The sequence below is a fragment of the Amphibalanus amphitrite genome, unplaced genomic scaffold (assembly GCF_019059575.1).
Source record: "Amphibalanus amphitrite isolate SeventyFive unplaced genomic scaffold, NRLGWU_Aamphi_draft 000261F_arrow, whole genome shotgun sequence".
Classification (NCBI taxonomy): domain Eukaryota; kingdom Metazoa; phylum Arthropoda; class Thecostraca; order Balanomorpha; family Balanidae; genus Amphibalanus; species Amphibalanus amphitrite.
Genome location: NW_024881756.1, coordinates 684,699 through 709,489, shown reverse-complemented (window position 1 = coordinate 709,489; position 24,791 = coordinate 684,699). Strand labels below are relative to the sequence as shown.

Genomic DNA, 24,791 nt, shown 5'->3' with positions numbered 1-24,791 from the left:
ATGATGCATGTCACAGGTCATTCGGTGTCACGTGGCGCGTGCCACGTGCCGACAAAGTCGGGAAGGGCAAAAACCTTTAAGCGACGCTCCAAATTAAACGGTGCGCGGCACAGGTGCCAAATTCACAGGTCACATGTCCGGGTGTTTGACCATTAACATATGGTTTGCTCGGCAGCAGGAGGTGCGAAATGCACGCGCCAGGGGCGAAAAACATGTTTTGAGGATGCATCCTCCGATTCCGGAAAACCTTGACCTAGGCACACCAAATTTGGCACACTGACACTATCGGACACGCGCTTGAAGGCGCTGTGCAAATAGATGTGCTGGGGTACACGGTGCACGTGCTGTGCACGTGCAAACCTTTTGATGTTGCACTCTGTGTCACATATACGGGCAGAGAGGGTAGCGCTTGCAAGCTCAACATGCCAAATTTACACAGGCCACCCAGAATGCATTCCAGCATAGTTATTGAGCATATTTTTCTCCTGGTGGACCCCAAAGGTGCGCTCTGCACGTGCTGAAAATTATCCGCGCCGGGCGGTGGGGATGCTTGGACACCCCATGTAGGTTTATGTAAATATCTCGAAAACGGCGTTGTGGAGCGCTGCCGTTTTTAGCACACCCTTTCATGCATGTTTTTCACACATGCTGCATAACTTTCAGACCCAGGTCACTCAAGGTTAGGTCTTCCCCGTTCCGCCACCTATGGTCGATGATGACGACAACAACAACGTTCATCGGTCCCCCTGGTCGGCTCACCATTTAGGTGCTGATCCATTTGAAAATGGGATATGATATCACTTTTGCCTACTCCAGTAGGTAGTACCCATCACCCTCACGTGAGGCAAAGGACACAAAACATAGACGAGCGGTGTCGCCTGAAGTTCGTTATGTGCTGGTAATAGCTTGGAAGTACCACGGTTTGATAAACAAATCACCAATTATCTCAAAGCAAGAATTGAGAGTAACCGCAGATTGTTTGATACGATCTTTAAAACGGCAAACCATTTCTTTTGTCAAATTCGGGCTCCAAAACTTTTAGCTACCCAGCAACGCAAATTTACGCTACCATCGCCCGGTAGCGCAGCATAGGCATCTTTGTTTGCACGTTGTTTGCATGGGCGTCGAAACCGGGGGGGACGGGGGGGGACGCGTCCCCCCCAGTCGAGGAATCCGGGGGGGACGTCCCCCGCAAAAATATCCCCATGAATGATTTAAAAAGTGACCTACGACATTGGTGTATTGTCGTTTTGGAATGAAATTGCGGATACCTACTCGTAAACAAATTGAATCTGCGAATTGCTGACACTGTACCCTTGCTTACAGGGCTGCGGAGTAGATGATTTTGGTAACTCCGACTCCGGCTTAAAAAAAACGCTCGGAGTCCCCACTCCATCTCCGACCACGGCATCCTTCGGCCCGCATCGGAGTGAAAAAAACATGTGATGTGATGCTTTTGTCTCTTTGAACGTTTCTTGGCACGATAACATTGCCTACGAGGTGCAGCTCTGGACTGTCCGTCCCACTTCCCAGGTCCTCGATAGGGAGCCAAAGCTCCAGTTGTAGGGGCGACCATATCCAACAAGGGCTGAATATCTGTCCCAAAGTCTCAGAGTGCAGTAGGACAACAGCTTGCAGAGACCACACATTTTACATAGGATATTCGTAATAGTCAAGACCTTCAGCTCACTCTCAAACGGCCCTCTTCCCGTTCGAGGCCATCCGACAGCAGAAGGTCTCACCATGGCCTTTGAACGTTTGATGCTTGAGGGTGAGAGGACCTCGTCCTGGTCTGAGAGAGCCCAGGAGGACGTAATGCTCAGTATGCCCCTACATTAGTCTTACCATGACCCCTACAATCACCACAGCCAACAGAATCTCCAGCTCTTATTCGACCCATCCTCGGGGATGACGTTGACTCTGACTTCAGAGTTGAGGTCTGTTATACGATTTTGGTGACTCCAACTCCGTATCCGACCAAAACCGTCGACTACGACCGAAGTCGACTCCGACACCGCAGTCCTGCAGCTCCACTGCACAGAAGTTGGAAAAAAGCTGTATCTATGGTTAACAGCGGTTTACAGAGGACCACACGATTTTTTAGAGGCAGGGCTGCTGGACTTGGTGACCAGACCCTAACTGTCCTGGTATCAAACTTATTACGCGGGATGCAAAATTTATACGTTTTGGGAGTGTTATGCCAAGAGTTTTTGCCAAATTTCGCGGCGCTTCGCGCCGCCAATTCATGCACAGGTAGAAAAGAGTGTGACTAATAACGCCTCCACGCGAGAACATGAGAACATGTGTATTGTGTATGCGTTATAAGTAGTGCATAGGCCTGAAATTGTACGGTAAACTAACTAACTTTTGGGTTTTTAGTCAGCCAATCCGTCCCCCCCAGTCAAAAATCCGTGGCGACGCCCCTGGTTGTTTGCGCCTGTAGTGATACTGTACCGCAATAACCATTATCTTCATCTTTCACCCATAGATGGCAGTAGCAGAGCGCCTGCATCTATGCTGTGCCGCAGCACTTTTACAATACGAACTGAGCATTGAGCAAGCGCGGTGTAATACGATTATGTGGTGGCCTGGACCGGTGACCGCGGCCAAGAAGAAATGGTTCTAACTTGACTGAGTAGCGGTAAATCAGCATCTGATATTAAGTTATTAATACGAGACCATGTTTGGCCGGAATCGTGATTCGGCGTACATCGGCGCGCACTAGCCGCGCGTTCGCTGTCTTTTCGTGGTTTCAAGTGTTCAAACATGTGATATGATGTTGGTCACATGCAATATGGTGGATGTCAAGGTCACGTGAAAATTAGGTCAAGGTCACTGACCTTTAATGACCCTGGTTTACCTTTTCGAGTTTTACATGTTTCTAGGACAGTTTTTGGAGCTGATTTCGAATTTAGCATTCAGTTTAACATTTAAGAAGTTATAGTTTTAGTGCCTTCGTAACATGTTACGACGCCATCAATGGTGGTTGACACCTACTATGGATAAGCTACTTTACTATGGATAAATTATCCATGATAATTGATACTTTACTATGGATAAGATACTTTACGTATACCTATATGGTGCTCTTTAGTAATCGCCTCCAACGTTTTAGACCGATTGTTCAGTCTGTGTAGCTATGACGGGCATTATAACTTTTCCTAAGGTAAGGCCACTTGGACGTAACCTGGTGACCTAACCTTGAGTGCCTGGGTCTGAAAGTTATGCAGCATGTGTGAAAAAGATGCATGAAAGGGTGTGCTAAAAACGGCAGCGCTCCACAACGCCGTTTTCGAGATATTTACATAAACCTACATGGGGTGTCCAAGCATCCCCACCGCCCGGCGCGGATAATTTTCAGCACGTGCAGAGCGCACCTTTGGGGTCCACCAGGAGAAAAATATGCTCAATAACTATGCTGGAATGCATTCTGGGTGGCCTGTGTAAATTTGGCATGTTGAGCTTGCAAGCGCTACCCTCTCTGCCCGTATATGTGACACAGAGTGCAACATCAAAAGGTTTGCACGTGCACAGCACGTGCACCGTGTACCCCAGCACATCTATTTGCACAGCGCCTTCAAGCGCGTGTCCGATAGTGTCAGTGTGCCAAATTTGGTGTGCCTAGGTCAAGGTTTTCCGGAATCGGAGGATGCATCCTCAAAACATGTTTTTCGCCCCTGGCGCGTGCATTTCGCACCTCCTGCTGCCGAGCAAACCATATGTTAATGGTCAAACACCCGGACATGTGACCTGTGAATTTGGCACCTGTGCCGCGCACCGTTTAATTTGGAGCGTCGCTTAAAGGTTTTTGCCCTTCCCGACTTTGTCGGCACGTGGCACGCGCCACGTGACACCGAATGACCTGTGACATGCATCATCACCTGCCTCAAGGCATTACCCATCGAACGGTACCACCAGCATCTCGATCCGATCATCCGTTTAGACGCAATTCCAATTGTAATGGTTCGATGACCTTTCAGAGCACGGTTTTTTGGCAACGTAAAATGGCGCCTTGTCGGCTTCACCTGAATGGAGGTGGTTGCGGGTCCAGTTTAATTATACGTCCGTGTTCCAAACTGGCGGCCATGCTTGTATAGTGGTGGTTCGCTCATGAAAATGAATCATGAAAATGAAATGTGGTTGCAATATTTTTCACCGAGTTCGGTCCTCAAACTATGTTTTTCTGATTCAGAAAAATAAGAAATGCTAGTAAAAAAAAAAAAAATCAGCTCCATACATTGATTTTTTTTCGATGATACTGTCCCTTTAAAATGCTTTACATTTCTTTGAATGTAGTGATAAAGTTAGCCCATGGTGATAAGGATGAATGCAGTGGCGCGGGAACCGGGGGGGGGGGGCTAGGGGGGGCTGAGCCCCCCCAGCTTTTCGGCTGGGGGGGCTCGTAATGTAGGTTTGAGCCCCCCCAGCTGGAGGAATCGAAATCGGAAATCTACCAACATAATTTCATAGATTCATACATAGGCGTGAGAACCGGGGGAGGGGGCAGTGGGGGAAGCTTGCCCCCACAACTCTGCGGCCGTGGGGGCGGTGCCCCACAACGTTTCATGAGGCCAGGAACCGTTGGGCAGCTTGTCCTCCCCAAATTAGGGGTTGTGGGTCACAAAAGAAGAAAACATGTAAGTGAAAAATCTACCTATTTCACTGGCTCGGCAACTCATTTGGCAGATTAAAACCTTTACTCCAGGTTGCCAAAACGGTAGTTTCTTGACTCAGCTGAGACGGAATACCTCACTTTTTGAAAATATTTTCTTTTTTTTGTTGTTGAAAAGGCCAAGGTCTGAAAAATAAGTGGCCTAAAACCGGTGAGAAAACTAGATTTGGGGGTACCCTAGGTTGATTTCTATTATGGTTCAGCCCCCCCAGTCTGGAAGAAGTTCCCGCGCCACTGGATGAATGTGTGATTTGAATTGTGTTCTGTTTGATGTGATTGATGAGTGTATCCTTGTTTTTCCTTTTAACCGTGACGCGACACTCGGAATAGCCATTTTACTGTGGAGAGTGTTTTAACTGTCAAATACAAATACAAATACAAATACATTTTTGTTGTAAAATTATGAACCCCGAAATGGCGTGAATGAAGTGAAATTAGGTATGGGTTGAGCTGTGATACCTGGCCAGGCAACTCTACCGTATAAACTTCCATTTTAGATATCATCTATTGCAGTCGCCTGTTGTTAAGGCTCCTGTGCTGGAGCTATAAAAATTACCAAAGATCAAATGAAAGACAGAAATGAAAACCTTATACCATAGATAACATGAACTACCATGTTATGGTATAGTTCATGTTATCTTTGCTTTTACTTATAGATGCCAGCAATTTAGACTCTAGTAAGGCCCGAGATGAATGTCACTCATTAGTCGCTTTGGGGTCACCCGTTAGTCACTCTCGTCTATTGGTACAATTTGTAAATGTGTAGATGCAAAGCAAGGCATAGTACTGGTCTTCTACCTGCATCACCCAGCGTTCCTTTACATTCAAAGCTACAACGGTGGAGGGTGACTGTTTATTCTCAGTCACATACGTGTCGCCCACATTTGACATCATGCACATGTGCGGTGTGTCGACCATCTGTGGCAGAAATGGGCGCATACAACAACCTGCCGTTTCTGACAAACTGATGGGCCTGTACCACACAGATCGGGTTCCTGCAGTGTGACGAACGTACGAGTACGTTAGAGCACTTCACGGATAGGCTTTTTAGGATCCGGCCCGGCCCATATCCGGCAAGTCATATCCAGATCCGCCCATTATCCGCCTTTCTTTGAATATCAGAATCCGGCCCACCCATGGCCCGTATTGCAGCCAAACTTCCAAAAAATATCCGTAATAATCCGTTTCACCAATAACTGGTTTCACCCAAAACTGGACTAACAAATTCAATCTAAGGGACCAGACAGCCATACATCTCACAGACCATCATGGTTCCAAAAACCATGCTTATAAACCTAAAACCAGATGAAAATCACCACATTGGTAAACTAGGTATCATCCTTCAATAGTAATACACAATTTCTCTATGTCCACACTGTGGACATATATTTTTTTCATTTCGGGATTTCTTGATCAATTTATTACATTATATTGCATACATTATCCACTTGAAGACAAGTCTTGTGACAAGTGAGTGTCATAAAATGATGCCTATTACTTTAATCAAACCTCTGCTGCCCAGACTTGTGCCAAGGTCCCAAAAAGGTCCGAGATCCAGGGTTCGCAGAGTCCAAGGTCTGGGACCTTGATGGATCCTGGACCTTGCATTGTCATTTTTGTCGTGAGACCTTGGAAACCCAGGACCTTAAAACATCCATGTGCCGCGAGACCTTGGAATCCCAGGACCTCAACATTTGCATATGTCGCGAGACCTTGGAATCCCAGGACCTCAACATTTGCATATGCTGCGAGACCTTGGAATCCCAGGACCTCAACATTTGCATATGTCGCGAGACCTTGGAATCCCAGGACCTCAACATTTGCATATGCCGCGAGACCTTGGAATCCCAGGACATCAACATTTTATGTGACATCAATAGAAATAGAAACCCAGGACCCAGGAACCCTTATAGAAACCCAGGACCTCAACATTTTATATGCCGTGAAACCATGGAAACCCTGAAACCATGGAAACCCAGGGGGGTCAGGACCTCAAAATTTTGATATGCTGCAAGACCCTGCAGAATGTCGGACCTTCAGTCCCAGTTTTATTATTTGCCATGGGATCTTAGGAGAAGGGTCTGGATCTACACCATCATTTTCTTGAGGGACCTCAAGAATGCACATGGCCACTAAGGACCCTGCACTAGGTTTTGTCTGTAAACACTTCAATAAATATCTATGGTTGAGCCGCTGAGCAACCAGCTACAAGGGGCTAAGGATAGATACATGAGGAGAAAATGAACCAGACTGTGTAGACATATACAGAGCCAAATCATTGTCATGGCTGTGAGGCAGAACTGGAACAAGAGACCTGAGGGCTGTTCACGGGCCCTGTGTGCGGTCGGACCGCACACAGCCTCCAAGCTCCGCCCACTGCGTCCCTACGTCAGCCTTCCGTCACCGCACACAGCGACCGCTGTGGCCGGTCGGGACTGGCCACAGCGGACCGTCCACCGCACGCAGCCGTGACGTCAGAGCCGCCTACCCATCCCCTACCCCCACGCCTGCTGGACGCACCGCACACACCGCACGCAGCAGTGTGCGGTGCCCGTGAACACCCCTCTGGTAGCTTTTTACATTATCAATGTTATGGATTATGAAACTGTCAAACAGTGGACAGTGGTGGTTTGGAAAGTTCTTTTGTAATCTCAACTCACATATTTTCTGGGCCTTGTTTTCTGGGTTGTGATATGCCGGGCTTGAAGTTCCTTGGAAGCTACCCTGACCCACTGACCAAGTAAGTGTCAAACTTATTTGATTTGCAAGTCATCAAATCACCATTGCGCAATGAGCGAGTATCCATAAGCAATGATTCCATGACAGTTCAACTTTTCCGTTTAGCAGGTTTTCGTCGGACAATTTTTCGTATGCAGATTTTCGTCCGCAGACTTTCGTCTATGCATTTTTCGCCTGTGCATTTTTAAGTCCGCGCATTTTTTCGTAAGGACATTTTCCGCCTCGTCCAGACGAAAAGAATGCCGGACAGTAAAATACTCCGACGAAAAATGCACCAAATCAATTCGTACAGACGAATAAATGCAAGACGAAAAAGTCAGACGAAAATCTGCCGACAAAGAACCGTCTGACGAAAAAATTGTCAGATGGAATTTTGTTCAGAGCCTTCAAGCTAATGTGAATGAACAGTAAGTAATGTTTGCGCTCGCTGATACTCTAATTCTATTGGCTTAATCGATCAGTTTTTTCTGTGAGCATGGCGCAAACAAGACTTAGAACATATTTGTTGAGTTTTTATCCAGGGCCCTGCTCGGTGGCTGTTTTTATATCAGCGTGCTGTCGGTTATTGCTGGCGCGGCTTGGCCTCATTGGTCTAACGAATAGACCACTTGAATTCGACCAATGAGGAGCCAAGAAGTTAGCAGCATGGTCGCAGCCTGCTGATAAATAAACGGCGTGCGAACAGAGCTCTAGGTATTATGTAACTGAATGTGCAGAAAATCGAAAGCGTATACCTATCCAATTCAATTTTTCCATTTTTATGAAGCCTGTAGGTTTTATTTCTGGTTTTTTGATCTTGCCTGAAAGAATACTTGGATTTCTGTCTTCAATAACTGTAAGGTGCTATCCTACATTCCTAATGATCAGGTAAGATTGATTTGAAAGGAACATGACAATACAAAATGCAAGGTACCTTTTACCTACCTATATTTTTATGAATTTGTCCGGCTAAAGAAGGAGAGATTTATATGATTCATCTTTAACTTGGACTTGTGTTGAAGCTCCCCCTACCTATGTAGTATGTTGGTAAATGATAAAACCACCATAGGTTTGCATAGGTTCTACCCCTTTCAATGTTGCTGGGCATCTGTTGGCAGAATATTTAGAAGTAAGCCTGCTCATCAGAATGTTAGTTTAAGTTCTTGTTGTGGGACCCTGAATACTTTGGATCCTGATGTATTCTTGCCGTGGGACCTTGAGGACTGTGGACCCTGAACTCTGAAGTGTATACTTATCATGGGACCTTGGGGACTGTGGATCCTGAAATTCACGCTTGTCGTGGGACCCTAGGGACTGTGGATCCTGCAATGCATTCTTGTCGTGGGACCTTGGGGACTGTGGATCCTGCAATGTATATTTGTCGTGGGACCTTGGAAACCTTGGATTCTAGAAATTGAATTTGCCGTGGGATCTTGGAAACCTTGATTCTAGAAATTGAATTTGCCGTGGGACCTTGGAAACCTTGGATTCTAGAAATTGAATTTGCTGTGGGACCTTGGAAACCTTGGATTCTAGAAATTGAATTTGTCGTGGGACCTTGGAAACCTTGGATTCTAGAAATTGAATTTGCCGTGGGACCTTGAGGATCCTGGATCTTGATTTTTGGTCACGGCACAAGTCTGCTGCTGCCGCTTAACACATTAGGTTAATTTTTTACTTCAATGTTGAATGTTAAAATTTTGATCCGTTTTGATCCGGGTTCAACCTTCAATTCCCAAATCCGGCCCGCCCATATCCGTTCTTTTTTAACAAATTTAGAATCCAATCCTATCCGGTCCGCGGATTTATCCGTGGATAACGGATTTATCCGGCCCATGAAGTGCTCTAGAGTACGTACTTTACCTCATCGATCAAACAAGCATGCGGTTTTGTTGCGTTTTGCAACTCTGGAATGGCAGCGATCAGGGATGCGGAGCCGTGGAAATTTCAGACGGCTCCGGCTCCGGCTCCGGCTCCGGAGAAAAAAATCGGCTCCGGCTCCGACTCCGGCTCCGGGTGAAATGTCATGGCGGCTCCGGCTCCGGCTCCGGCTCCGAGTAAAATGGTCCGGCTCCGGCGGCTCCGGCTCCGGCGGCTCCGGCTCCGACTCAGTACATCCCCTATGCAATCAATTAAATACGGGTGGAAGAAAAATTGGATTGGTTATACGCGTTACTCTTTGCCATGACCGGCTCACCGCGTCCCCGCGCAAACGCACCTCGGAGAGAACTGGCAGAACAAAGGACTAGGAAGCGATGGCATTGGAAACGCAGTCGCCGCGAATCGGAGTTCACTGAAGCTGACATTCCTCTCGGCTGCATGGGGGGAGGGTGGGGGGTGGGGGGTGGGGAAGAGACGGTGCTGGGAGTCGCAGTCCACTGCACTGGCTTCAAAACAATGGCCGTCACCTGATGACCGGTCCTCATGTTCTGGGGATGCAGTAGACGTGGGGGGGGGGGGGGGGCGAGGAGGAGCAGACAGAAAGTTGATTGCGTACTGTGGGATACTGGGGATATTCGGCTTTTTTTCATTCACTTGATGGCTCATGACGTACTTATCATATGCTTTACTGCCTTGTACTGTCAAACCGTACTAGGTCAATTATTTTTTTCCTCTTCAAAAAATAAAAAAGGAGCCGGAGTCGCCCCTTTTTTGGCGGCTCCGGCTCCGGCTCCGGCTCCGGGCTATATTGTTTCACGGCTCCGGCTCCGGCTCCGGCTCCGGGCAAAATATGCCGGCTCCGGCGGCTCCGGCTCCGACTCCGGCTCCGGCTCCGCATCCCTGGCAGCGATAGCTTCCATTTTTGTTCCTTGGGGACATAAATTGTACGGCACATAACATGAGCACTCGGTTTAATGTCTAACAATTGCGTGCAGGTGCGTTGCCTGAGTTTCAAAATATGCAGCCAATTACTTATGATGGATGTGCTTCTTAATTTATGAAGGTGCAGGTGATCCGATTAGAAAAAATGTTTGGGTGACGACATATTTATTTCTATCGAAAATGAAATAAATTATTGGTGTGGCTGTTAAACCACGCAATACAGACGATTTGGGCCACCGTGCTCTGGTCCGGTTGCACGCATTCATTGCATAAGCTAAAGAGTTTCGTATGGAGGGATCATGGAGGTCCGCTGTGCTGCATTTCTATTAAAACTTGTTACCAATGCAGCTTTTGATATGAACTCAATTCGTTCTCTTGCAGCTGATATTTCCGTTTTAACTTTTGTCATGTAAAAGCAAATAGCACGACGCATTGTTCAAGCTACCTCTCTGCTCATTGAAACTCACCTTCCTGAGCAGAGAAATCTATTGACAATCACGAATCAATAAGTTTGCGGAACTCCTGCAGCAGATCTCCAGGATCTTGTTTCCTGGCAGAGGTGAGTGGCCTCGAGTACCATGACCTAGTGAGAGCACAGCGGCAGATGCACGCGGCCTTGACATGCTCATGGCGCGCGCTTCCGTATACCATGCCGGTCAAATTTTATTGCCGGCTCAGGACTACGAGTATCGACCAGTGAGATATCGTATCAGCGCGCCCATCGACTGTAACTCTTCGTCCTTCCGTCTTTTTTAGGAGGAAGCCATTAGATGAGCTCATCTCAGCCGGGTTCACCACACGGCTGCAGCAATGTTTGCCGGACCCGGTAATGCCTGATTAACCCACTTGGCCCGACCATGGGCACTGTTTTGGTATGTTTCGGCCGTGACATACCATCTGGTGTGGTGTGATTCCCTGTCCTGTGGTGGAGCCTCTCATTAATCGAGCCAGATCATGTCCATCACTTCCTCATGGTGTCCTCGGTTGTATCTTGTCCTCCTTCATCTCGACACTTCCTCCCTTTTCCGATCTACCGTGTCGTGCGATGGTCCCATCTGAGGACCGTGACAATTGAGTGGAATTTCCCGGGTGTATGAGCGAAGCATTATAAAACAATTATTTTACGAAACGATATCTGATGGTGGCCGATAACATCTGAAGAAGTTTCTTTATGCATCGTGTCCAGTCCACTGTCCAGATTCATGAATATGTGGGATGCGAAGATCGTTCAAGTTTTCATTTTATGATAGGCAGTAGGTACCCAGTGCAAATTTTACCGTGATTTTCACTTCTTTGCAAGTACGATATTTGCTGCTTCCGTTCCTTCTCATAGCGTGTAAACCACATGAAAATACACATAGTACAGTCCAATTTGTTTTTTGCCGTCCAACTTTTTGCCGTGATGATTTTATAAACGCCATTCGCCAAATAATTGTCAGAGCCTTTTATCGAGCCACTGATCACTTTACATTTTGGCTAGAGGTTTTAGAAAGCAATGCTCAAGACGGCAGATGGCGTTCGCAGATCGCTTTTATATTCGATTTTTATATTTTTATATGTTCTTATTGCTCACGCATGATGCGACTCAGCCCCCGTTCACGAGCTCCATAATCCCTTTACCGTGACGTCACCACGGCTGTAGAATCTCCCTTCACCCATAGGCATGCATGCAAATTTCATCATCTTTCGAGCGAGCTGGAGAAAAAAACAAGGATTTTGTGTCATCAGAAGTTGTACCAATGTAACAATGAGTTCACGTCATTACGATAAATGGGGCTGAAACTAAAAAATATGACTACATCGAGCCAAAATCAGCAATTCAAATGCCCCCTTCATTTGAACGTGAAGGATTTCCTCTGATGACGTCACCACGGCGTCTTTATTTCCCTAGTGAACCAACCTGAATAGTAAAGGAATCTTGGATGCGACTTGCACTATCAATTTGTCAAATTAACATATATACGGGGACGGGTTGTTTCCGTGGCCCGATGGACCGATGGTCTCATATCAAGGTCAATGGGGGAAGGAGGTGCTCTCACCGCGTGGCTGCGACACGCAGCAAGGACAGGATCCGTGGACGGTTCGATGAAATCTCGTCCCGGTGAGTTAGCGTGGGTCGCACGCTGAGGAGCGAGGACAGCCGACCGAATTGCGGCTCTCCTCTGGACCGGGCACTCGCCCCAATCACCATGTATCACCCGGGAGCACCACTTCTCGGTGAACATCCCGGCCAACAGCTCAGCGCTGCTGAGATTCTCCTCTTAGCAATATCCCTAGGCATCTACCCTCCTCACCAGTGGCACCCGGCTGAAAATGGCGGATGGCCTTGGTGAGAGAGAGGTACGAAGGTCACCATTGTTATTGTTTCAAGGTATACGGAAGACGACGGTAATGTGTGTCACTGTCGTCTATCAATTCAGACGGTGCACGAGAGATGAGATCCGATATCACTCAGTCCATACAGTCCTTCAGGTAGTACTCAACTTCCAGAGGTTTGACCTACTCGTAAAGCAATGAATTGCTTTTAGGACTGGAGCGATAAGTGATAAAAATTCCGCCCTGCCGTGTGACGCCAGAGAAGCCTTGGCAAGACCAAAATTACACACTTGCAAGGCTGTTTCTCATTGCACAACCAAGCCAGCAAGCTTACAGGTTCCGGGGCTTCGGGGCATCTTATTTAAGTGAACCCCTTCCTAGAAGTCTTTGCAATGAGCTTCCAGAAGGATTTACTACGTCAGTTGTGCGCAGTGAAGTGCGCGCTGATTTGCTATTAGTCCGGGAAATGGATAAGCCATTCAACCTAATTTCACAGCACATTGCAGTGGAACTATTTCGCCATTGCGGACAGTGCTTTGCCTTTAGGCCACCGCTATATTCTTAGCTACACGACCTTGACTATGCTCTACGCACACGCACGGGTCGGTCAGTTTTTCAGCGCGCGGGCGGCTCGGCCGGTCACTCGGCGGCGCCGGCGGATGACGCCGGATGGCGCCGGTGCGACGGATGTCCGTCGGCCCCGCCGGACGTGTGTGTGTGTGTGTGAGACCGAGCTGCCGGCGACACACGGGCGCCCCTGAAGGCCGGCGGGTCTGGGCGGCAGCAGCACCGTCCACCCCGACCGCTTCCTCATGGCTGTGCGCGCTCTGCCCGCGCCCGTGCACCGGCTGTCGACCAGCGGGCACTTCCCGATCGGCGGGTACAAACGGGTCACGACCACGGGCCACCCGCGTGAGGGGCCCCGCCACTCCGCCGCCGCGCCGCCGCCGTCGGGGAGGTTGGCTGACCGGTGGGTAGGGGGAGCGGGTGAAGGCGGCCGCGGCGGAGCGGAGGGCGGCGCTTGGGCTAATGACGCCCTCTCTGTGCAGAGGAGCTGGCGCCGATACGGCCGGAGGGCCCTTTCGGAGGCCGCCGGGTCAGGTGAGAGGCGCCGCCGCTCGCCGACTCAGTTGTGACCGACGGTGCGTCCCGAGTGACAGTGTCCGACACCGCTCCCCGATCAGCCTGCAGCAGAGACCGGGCGCCGCCGAACAGGATGGGTCGCCCACCCAGCCCGCGCCGCCGCTCCACAGAGGTAAAGTCCTCCCTCGGCGATCGGCTTATCACGCTCTGTGTCATTATCGCTTAGAGTAAATCACTAAAAACTCTTTCAGTGCAGTCGACTCCGCTCCTGAGGCTGGTGAGCCCGCATAGGCTCCAACGGACAGCAAGGCCTCCTATGTAGGCTCTGTGACCAGCATTCCTTGAAGACATCTTGTAACTTTCCACTGGCTCATTTACCCGCGCCTTGAGTATCGGTCACATCACTTGAGATGTGCTCCCGAGAAGATTTGGGGCATTTACTAATAATAAAACTTCATCATATTATAGCGTGATCTCAGTACTTCCTCATGAGTTCGTGTTAATATGTCAGCAATCTTGGGAGGAATAAGGGAATGATTCGGTGGTAGCTGTAATCTTTACCTTCACGTATTATATCCAACCATACGACAGCATGAAGACTTTCATATTGCATCAACGTGTCAGCAATGACATCCCCACATGCGTCATAGCTTGACATACCTAACTGATTGTATGCTGACATGATTAAATCGCAACCTCATAGAACAATACCCGAAGGTTGTTTCTTCATTTGACAAACACTATTCTTTAGAATTGTGTTTTTCTATTGAAACAAACTGAGGGTGTTTATGCTATATGATCCATGTCACTAGTTGGGCCTTATATCAAATTAGCTTAAATGCTACAGGGATCGTAATAAGTGGCTCATCAACGCACAAACAAAATAAACTAAATATGAAATAACTGACACAAGATGATCTTTGATGAACACAGAACAAAACAAGTATTGCATTTATTGTTTCCGATAGATACTAAATTCAAAATATATTTCATAACTCGTAGAAGAATGAACAATGTGTGACATACATGTTACGGGTGTAATTTGATTGCTTTCGTCTGCTTTAACATATACGTGCCTAGTGCCTACCTAATTGGCGCTTAATTCAACGAACACTTTTCTCGCCATTATAAACTGTTTTCAATTGACACATGACTTTTACGTTTGACTGAGCAAACCAAGCGTCACACCTCAAACGACAGAATCCCTCTGCAGCTGGCACAGCCGCTCCCACACAACCGATCGCCGCTCTGGTGCAGTTTGTATACCGAGTCTGATGGTGGTGAACCGTTAATTCGACCTCTCCACTGCCGGCGCCTCGGTAATGGAGCGTCTGGTGAGCGGCGACTGACAATGGTAGGCGATCCGACACCCATTGAACTCGAGAAGGCTCGTGCCGGCTCGGTAATCTGAGACCAACAGCAGCGTGCCGGCGGTGCTGTATCACAGCTCGGCCACTAAGGGTCTCCACTCCCAACGCGGCTGAGCTGATGCGGAAAGTGTATGAAATGACTAAAATCAATAAGCGTAGCCTTTGCTTATCTGAGCCATTTGTATGTTGTGAGTTAACTGAAGTGACTAAAGTGACTGAAAATATTGAATAGGTATTCGATGCTGCTCGTTCCTTTATACCTGCAGCCTTTAATTGGTCATTTAGGAAATCTGAAAATGCCTTTATTTGGAATTGAATCGTTCAATGGCTGCATCAAGTATTTTCCATTTTTTTGGTGAAGGAAGTAGGAACGTCTCAGGGGATAGCCGATTCTTACGTTTTCTGGCAGTTTTGCATTTGTATTTGCAAAGTTTAAGTGATTCCATGATTGTATGTCGTCTTGTATCTGAGATAAGCCTCAAAGTACATGTTTCGTGAGGTAAACACTGCAGTTACACTTTACAGAGACGTATTGCTGAATGTCTCATGGTCCGTGTATTGCGGCACAGCATCATCGCGCCAAATGCTGTGCCGCATTACACAGACGCAGCGACCAGGCTCGGAGCGTATAGGGGCGAATGCGCTATGCGTACCCGGATTGACTTTGATTATTTGTGCGAAACACGAGCTTCTCGAATATTTAGACAACTCTACCGCTGTCTTTCCTTCAGTTATTGACAGTCTTCCAGCATTACTGACTCGATTGCGGAACGATTTCTCCACCTGCGGTAAAGAACAATCAGGCCAAACAGGTGCTGCCAAACCTATTGTGATTCAACCCGGGCAGTGACTACGCTCGAGCTGGCGTGCACCTGTGCTGCACAGTGCACACTGCATGGTGCGCACGCTCTCAATGCACCAGGAATTAGCGATAGCTCCGCGCCGTTAACAACAGGCATCGTCTGTTGTGAGCGCTACCGGCGGGATACTGCAAAAGGCTACCCCGGTCCCGTCCATCCGGCTGGCCGTATGCAAATGAACAGCTGCTGACCGCAACCCTCGGGTCATGGCAGAAAAAGCGGCAGCCAGTCCGCCAGAGACGCCTATCGAAAACTGACGGCAACTAACTGAGACTGACGCGGCACCCTCGCAGTGTAAATGCAAGTGGATAGGAGCGTCAAAGTCTGCAGCGGTTAAAGCAATGACGTTTCTTTCCTTTCTGTTTTTGGAAAAAGTCTACGTTACCAGATTGTGCACTGTGTACTGTGCAGTGCACTCGTGTTCCTGTTTTAGGTATACTGTTTATGGCATATGTACCTAGACACTGTATTCATCTTTGTCATTTTATCCGTTTTGCGAAAAGTTTATACATTTCACTTTAATACACGTTTTTCTTCAACTGACGTTTTACCACAAGCCTTTGCAATCCACTTTCTTTGGGGTTAAAGCATTTAAAGTTTGGTGCGTCGATCACGGTGCATTGCCCTGTGATATGCTCACCTTCGGGTGTTCAGTTTTCTGCTTGATGCCACGCTAGATAGGCGTCAACTGTAATGCAAATGCACTTTTGATGTTGTAGCAATTTCACTTCCCTTTGCACTTCACATTATCATGATACCACAGGAAAAAGATGCTTAACAACGTAACTAAGTCAAATTAGTATGCATTAAAAGATGTGAAAGGCTATGTCCACTAACAGACTACAGCTTTGGTATAAGGCGAACTTGTTCTAAAAGCCCAAGGACCAATAAAGGCAAACCGCTTCCGTCAAACATTTTCAGCTGGTTGTTCGTAATGGTGTGAAGCAATAAATGCACATACATACACATAAGCCATTCTATCAGGCAATGATATATATTTGCACCGACTTATTCAGCCATCTTCAAAAGAGAGGGGCCAAACTGGTCACTTTTTGGACCCTTTATAATGGTCCCCGGGATGTACCAGAATTAACCCTTTAGAAACTTCCCGGCGCGACTTAAATACATGCCAGAGTGGCTGTCCGATCCTAACACATCGAGGAGCATGGAACATTTCTGCGTACCCCATATATATCTAACTCCGCATCTGGGTCACTCGTAGCGGCAAACGACAAGCGACATTCGAAAGAGCGCAAAAATACGTGGAATTTGAAAGTTTTTTTTTTCTCGGGTCAAAGTTCAGGTTAAAGTACGGAGGTCAATTTTCCATTTTTGATATATTAGTTTTATTGATCCAGCTTGCATGCGTTTCTGTCATGCTGTGACTTGCGGTCCAGAGGATATTTTTAAGGGACGAGTTCTATTTGGAAAGGGTTGGGCCCAAAACAAATTTTGGCCGGGATGCTCTCCCACCCCCCCCCCCCCCCCTGATCCACCAGTGAATATTTGGCCCCGTCTAAAGATTGCATGGTCTAACTATAAGCAAAGGTGGATGAAATTAGCATGATTTGCTCACAGAAATAAATATTGCATTCATATGTTGTACATTGGGCTTAACATGCTACAAAGATTTTAAAATGCTTATCACACAACACGTCATCTTGTATTACGTCATCAACTACCAACGAACGAATGATGTCATGGAAATGTCCCTAAAATTCTGACAATCGGTGTATGTGAAGGCGCTCCTTTCCCTGTCCAAAGACTTTGTTGCTAGGGCTGGATTTTCCAGGCACTTCATCAGCACCACCCAGAAGGTCGATCTATAAGGTGTTCGGGGAAGGGGCAGTAATGGGTCACTATTTCAAACAGCGGGGAGTGCTGAACTGTTCTGGCTTGCGGGTCTACCTATGGACGCTGACTCAGCCCTTCTCCCTCAGCAGGGCCCGCGAAACTTCAACCAAAGCTGTTTAACACTGTGGTTCGGTAAATGATTTTTTTCCAGTAAGATCACTTTTGTGCCGCTACGACAAAGGTTTGGTTAAGGTCTAACTTCTAAGGAGACTCAATTGAATTTCTCTGAACACTGGTGTTCTAATTACAGGTAAGTGAATGAATGCATCGTGCACCAGTGTTCGCCACGGGCCCCAAAATCCCCAGCCCAGCCCGGCCCAGGCCCATGGGTTCAGAGCCCGGCCCAGCCCGTAGCCCGCTCTTGGCAAATATTCCAAGCCCAGCCCGGCCCGGCCCGGCAAAAATAGCAATCTAGTTATTGTCTTAGTCTATTGCTTTTGCTATTATAAGCATGATTGATTACACTATTTTGAGAACAATTCAAATTGCATGAATATTAACATGGCAATCATGACTCCCTTCTTTTCAATGAATATAATCATTTCAAGCACCTATGGCACAAATTTTAACAGTAACAGCAAGCACCTCAGTCAATTAGGTCATGATTACACACCTATAAAAAGTTTACATGATTATATTAACTACATTCTATGAGTAAAGTTATCTTGCAAGCTGATGTGTGTGAACATTATCATTCATAATTGGTGACTCTAATGCAAACTTGAAGGAAGTATTTGCCACATACTCTATACTTCCCAGCACTTACCAGCAGAAAAAAGCTTGACTTATGGGAATTGATGAATCTGTCTGGGATTGACCTTGCTGTTAAATTCACTCCATAGATGCTGCAATATCAAAAGCCTGAGAAAGCATACAAAATAGGTGACACTAACTTTAGCACTGTCTTCCAAAAAAAAGAGAAAATCCATCCATTTATCAGCAAAACTGATCTTATCTATTTTCAATCCATGCCCACGTGTCAACCAAATCTCTGTGGACAACTATCTGCTACTTTCCTTGCTATTTTATGTAAGGCTCTTTTCAAGACATGGATATCGCTAGCAGCGTAAGCAGAAAACATGGTAAGCTTGAAATGTCATTGGGTACTTTTGCGACTTTTACGCATCATCATCATCAATCAAAAATGAGCGAACACCTCTTTATTGTCGCAGCTGCGGCAGGTAGCGATTTTGACCAATTGTATAATAAAACATATATGATCAAGTTTTTGTTTTGTTTTTCGTTCGAATTTTCAGACTTCGTGATTAAGGTTTTATTTTTTATTTGTTTAATTTTGTTTTTCACCTTGATACTTACTTAAAAAACGTATTTATTTGATATACTGTTGTGTATACTACCTAGATGCCGCCACATAAACATAGGGCCGCCGCCATGATTGCAAATGTTGTTGAGAAGGGGCTGGTTTGTTGTGATTTATTTTGACAAATTTATGGACATTTAAAGAAGCTTTCATCGCGAAATACTCTGTAGAGTTCCTCGTTACCAGGGGCGGCGGATTCGGGGGGGCAGGGGGGGCAGCTGCCCCCCCTGGCAAACTCGTGGGGGGGCAAAAGTATCTTTTTGCCCCCCCATAATTTGTGACAAAACTTAGACAAGAAACATATACCTGATTATTCTGTTCGATCATCTGAAGATGTAACCAGATGCCCATATACTTTATCATACGTTGCCTTTCTTAAATGACAAGTGTTTGCGTTCAATTCAAGTTTTCCTCTCTTCAACCTAGTTTTGGAGACATTATAAGCGTCAACGTGACGCAGCGGCAACCCAGGCCTTCAGTGACCGCTTACAGGGGCGACGGATACGGAGCGGCAGAGGAGGCATCGCTCCCTTTCTGGAGAAGGGACAAACGTATATTCTTGCCTCTCCATAATTTGTGCCCTAAACATGAGGAAAATGTCCATAGCCTGATATTGCAGCTATGCGCTCCTACAGATTGTCCAACGGTGCCTTTTGAATATGTGTAAATGCTAACCATTTCCGCTTTATAGCATTTTTTTGTCTTTTCAGATTCGATTTAGAGATATTTTAAGTGTGCAAGAGACGCAACTCACACCCTCAGTGGTCGTTTACCGCTATTTTGTACCTACATGAATGCCAAATCGCAAGCGAGCGGAGACGGAAGGGCTAGCCATTCGCTTGCGGGTAGTTAGGACTGATGAGCGCTCGTAATAAGCCACTCCCCTGATTTTTTTTTCGAGCGCAACAGTTTCCAGTGCAAGTAAAATGGTAAACGCCGAGGTCTTACACATTGACCACATTGACCAATGCACGGTATGACACCCGAAGGCCAGTCATCAGAGATCTGCTTTGGGCATTCGGAGGCTTGTGTGGGGCCAGTCTAAAAACTGGATGTTCACAGTTCAGTATCCGCTTTATTTCAGTATTCACTATTAAATAAGTAAAAATTAACGTTGGAAACTTTTGAGGGTTAGGGCACTGATCATTAGTGGGGCCCCCTCTGGCTAAAGGCTGGCTATAGAATACAGAGCATCGAACACGAAAGCAAAATCTAAGGCATTTTGGAAAAATGAGTATGCCCCGCAGCGTCGGATAACTACCACCTTTCAGTGGGTCAAGCCAACGGGGTCCAAGTCTATAATGGCACTTAACGATAGCACTAACCTTGTCTCACTTTTCGTTGAAGTCTGTTCCGAATGGTTTCGGCGACAGACTGGCTGCACTGAGGTCGTTTGGTATGTGCAACTGTAATTAAAGCCACCTGAGGCGCCCACACTAGGCTGAAGCTGGGTTGGAAATGCTTCGTCTTTGCAGATATCACTGGCCGCTGATTCTCGAGTGCCTGAACCGGTAGATGTCGTGGCAAAATTTGGTGTGATAATTTGAACCTTACCGCAGTCAGCGCACCCTAAAGTCCTAATAAAGAAACGCCCCCCCCCCCCCCCCAGAGCTTCTGCATCCAGTCCACCGAATTCCTTCACACTAGTCCGCCGCTCGACTCCCTCACCTCAGCCCTCCGTTCCCAGCTTGACGAGCGTTTGGGCCTTAGTTAAGCCTTGCTGTAGGCTTAACTGTAGGATAAACCCATCGAGACAGCCCGTCTCGGTGAGCTTAGTTGGCGAACTACTGCCTTGGGGTGGGTTTCTGGCGGATTGCTGTCCCAATAGGTTTAGATGCGACCGACTGTCTCTGAATGTTTGAGCGGTCTCCTCCCGCTGTTAGCTAGTTTCAGTTGATATCTGTCTCAGAAATACTTTTTAAAGGAAGGTTAAACGGAAATCGAACGTAAAATGAACAGAGGAAATGGTAACGAGTTACCTCATTGAAGAATAGCGCTCGCCTACTTCAAAAGGTTTGGCACCGTTCTTCAAATCTGATTTGCGATCGGGTTATGGGCTATGGCACAATTTTTCCCATTGGAGCTTTTTTCTAATACAGCAATGCGAAAATCGTTACATCGTCCACTGGCAGATCCAGGGAGCGGGCATATAAAGCAAACATTTACTCCCCCTCCCCTTGCATCGCCCGAAATCAAAACGTACCTTATGTTTCCTAATAATAAAACTTTTATCAAAATGTTTTTTGCTTTATGCTGTTCAGCAGTAGGTCCGTAACGAATCGAAATCCGAGAAGTTTTTGGATTTTGGACACTTGGGGGGGGGGGGTATGTCCCCTACAGCGTCGAAAACGCCTTTCTGGATCCGCCTATGACATCATCTCGACTGGGATCTTGCCCCCCCACGCCAAAATCGAATCCGCCGCCACTGCTCGTTACTTACAGTGTGTTTTGTGAGTATCCTTTTAAGGTTCTGTTCATTAAAAAACCGTCGGTGAAGGAAAAAAGACTGTGTTGGAATTGTCTCACTATCGCCATATATAAGTGTTAAACTTAATGTAGCCCTGTGGCCCATCATTGTTGAGTGGCTTCTTAGTTTTTGGAGTTGTAGTGCTAAGTAAGTTATTCTGATGACTACATTTTAACTTTTATTACAAACTAATGATGCTAGAGATTCTCTGATCTTTTTGGTTGCGGAATTTTTATGAAAACCCTCCTATGTGTGACATGATGTGATATTGGATAATTCTCAAGATTCCCAAAATTCAATATCAAGTAGGTTCTCTTTCACATTCCTTAAATTTGGTTTAGTTTTTGTATTTTCCCAGTGGGTTTTGTTTGCATCAGTTTCCAAATTTTCTTAAATTGACATTAGTCGCAAAACCCATAGTGCACAAAGCTCTTGGCCCGGCCCGTCCATAGCCCGTTAACTAATGATATTTGGGGGCCCGGCCCAGCCCGTAGCCCAGCCCGGCCCATGGCCCGTTGGGCTGGCCCGGCCCGTGGCGAACACTGTCGTGCACTGGTGGCAAGGCTAAACTAATAGCAAGCCAGCTTCAGGTCATCGGGTTCAGATTATCATTATCATTCGCATGCTGGTTCGAATGTGTCACGGGTTTGAGTTTTGGGCGATATCGGAATAATTATTAGTTAGCGGAGGATTATTCATGTCACATGCGTATAAGAATATCCATATCCAAGACAGCTAGGAATTCGGATAAATGATACCTAGCATTAATCGGTCAAATGTATATTGGTGCACCGAAAGCTTTCGGTATGAAATACCTTGGTCACTGTGTTGAAACAGAACTAAGGACAGAATTGAAACGGCCGGAAAAGAAACTGCTGGTGATAATTCCGTCCCTATAATTTCTGTTCTAACACAGCGTCCAAGGTATTTATATACCGAAAGCTTTGTAAGCATCCATATACATTTGACCTATTATTGTTATCATCCCTATTCTTATTCATGAGGATGCCTACCTCGGTAGGCCACGGCATGGTCACTTGGATGTTAATGTAATGCAATGTGAAAGCAGTACAGTTATGAACACTAAGGTCCTTCTCCATGAACAACAGCTTCTCTTGTTAAGTCTTGGATGACATCATCGGAACTAACCTGTCCGTAATTTTCCGCGAATCTCCGGCCGTTCTGTGCATGTCCCACCCTGGCGCGGGGTAGCGACTTCTGGAGGTCACTTCTTAGTCTGCTGAGACACCGGAGCTTGTCTGACGGCAGAAGACGCTGTGCAAACGAACAGCACTCAGCCCCGGGGATATAGGAGGCTTCCAGGTAGCGACGGGAGAGAGCGGGGGAGAGAGAGGGGATGGGGAGGCACTCAGCGCGGTGCTAGAGTTCTGGAGGGGCGTGTGAGCGCTCTGTTTAATCTGCAGGTAGCACGGTGATGAGCTATTCTTTATTCTGCGAACAGCGCTTACTCTGTAGTTTAACCCGGGTTTAGTTGTTGATACGGTACACATAAGCTGTTGGTTCTGTGGGCGGTAGTTGGCTGTTGGTCGTGGTCGGCCTTTGGTGTTTAGTCGAGGTGAGCCGCTATGCGCTGGAGTTCGTGCATAGGAATTATGCACGCCACATGTAGGTCGGGACAGTGCAGCTGATTGGCTGCCTGCGGCGATTAAGAACATGGGTCACTGTCGAAGGCTGAGGGCCAGGATCAGGTGCGTATTGTGCAATAGCGCGCCTGTGCAGACGCGTGTCCATAACTCAGTCAGGCCCGACACGGCCTCACATGCACGTTAGCTGCCGTCTAATGCGGTCCCCTTGGACAGCGGGTGGCCCGGGGGACCGTGACGTCATCCACACCTCGAGCCTCTGAAGGGCACGGTGTCGAAATGTAGAGGAGGAGAGGGAGAGAGGGACTGAGTTATGATAATGCAAACTTACAACGCAATAGCTCATCCTCAATATTCTAGCACCTCCGGAAATCATGCAGTCACACCGTGCCTGATTCTGAAACCGTGTAGTCGCCTCAGAGATTGCATTTCACATACGTCACTCATGGGCTTTTCCATAAGGATTATGTAATGCAGGAGCATCTGCATTATTTAAACACCGGTTTCACAGCACGTCTTGTTCCAATTTCATTCACCTGAACTATACAACATGACATGAGTCTATCCCCACGGCGCAGTAAGGTTCCGGTGCTCTATTCGAATTCGGTGACCGCACGGCGCACACCTGACCAGTCGGCTCTGCGTGCGGCCGGTGATAAGTCCTGTGAGGGCCCACAAGTGAACCGGAACCCGTTGCGGCGTTAATGTGTCGCTGCTATCCGGTTTTGGACAATTATTGCAGTAGCTGGTTATAGACGAGGTGAGTCTGAACGGTGACCCGGCAACACGTGCATGCATACTGCAGCCGATCAAGATTTCTAGCGACACGCTATTAAGACCATCGTCTTGCTATCGATTGGAGCTGTATCGTCCATCTCTTTGATTGCCGTTACGTGTTCTTCGTTAAAAAAGACATTTATGCGAGCAATACCTACCAATAAAATGCTCCCTTTGTTTCGAGATCAATTTCCTGGGACATGCGGGCGCATCGAGCGCGAGGTCATTTGCATCTGTTCAAGATGCAAAGTTTCTTTTCCTGTTTCAGCCAAGAGTTGAGCTTACACTTAATCGTTGATGGCACAGTCCACAGCGTTGTGTGCAGAGTGTCCTTGAGCTTGCGACTGTGTGTCCAGTGATCCGAGTAAAAGTAAAGTCGGCAGACCCCGCACCCGGTGTCCTGTCACCGTCCTCGCCGCTCAGTTTGCCAGCCTGTGTCAAGCAGCTTCAGCTCGGCTAAAACCCGGACGCACGCGAACGAAAGGTAGAGCAAATGTCCGATAGCTATCTAATATAGGACACGCGTGCACGACATGCACCAGGGCAACACGCTGTCAGAAAAGCTATCCATGACGTTTAGAAGGCTGTGTAGAACGATAATATAGATTGCATGTCATGCGTGACGAGGTTGTGAGGATTCTCGAACGACAATGTAACAAAAATAGCAAACGTCATCGGTTTCTAAGCATTAGGCTGGGCGAGGGACAAGGAAAGTGTTCTTGAATGATGATGGAATTTTAGAAAGGTGACATATATTGGTAATATGTTTGTAGATATATGTGATGCACTTCATGGTGTAGGCGTTTGGTTCATTTTAAGCCCCTCGATCTGTAAAAGTTTGTCTTTCATGAAATTCAGTGGCGCAGTACGATTTACTCGCTAAAATTTACATGCGTCACTTGCAAACGATGCGACAGTTTTTAAAC

At 47.1% G+C, this 24,791-nt stretch overlaps 1 protein-coding gene across 6 annotated transcripts in view; it reads left to right on the top strand.

Annotated features, from left to right (window-relative positions):
* Positions 1–24,791, top strand: part of LOC122386730 (prestin-like) — a 67,082-nt gene that overhangs the window by 4,275 nt on the left and 38,016 nt on the right. Inside the window, exon 1 of one of the 6 annotated variants that reach the window (XM_043376231.1) lies at positions 13,539–13,784. The exons of 4 other annotated variants lie outside the window; for them this stretch is intronic. In XM_043376231.1, the coding sequence (XP_043232166.1) occupies positions 13,746–13,784 (39 nt within the window). In that variant the 5' untranslated portion in view covers positions 13,539–13,745. Of the gene's footprint in view, positions 1–13,538; positions 13,785–24,791 lie in introns of those variants that run through there. One more of the 6 variants, XM_043376228.1, reaches the window with a different exon arrangement.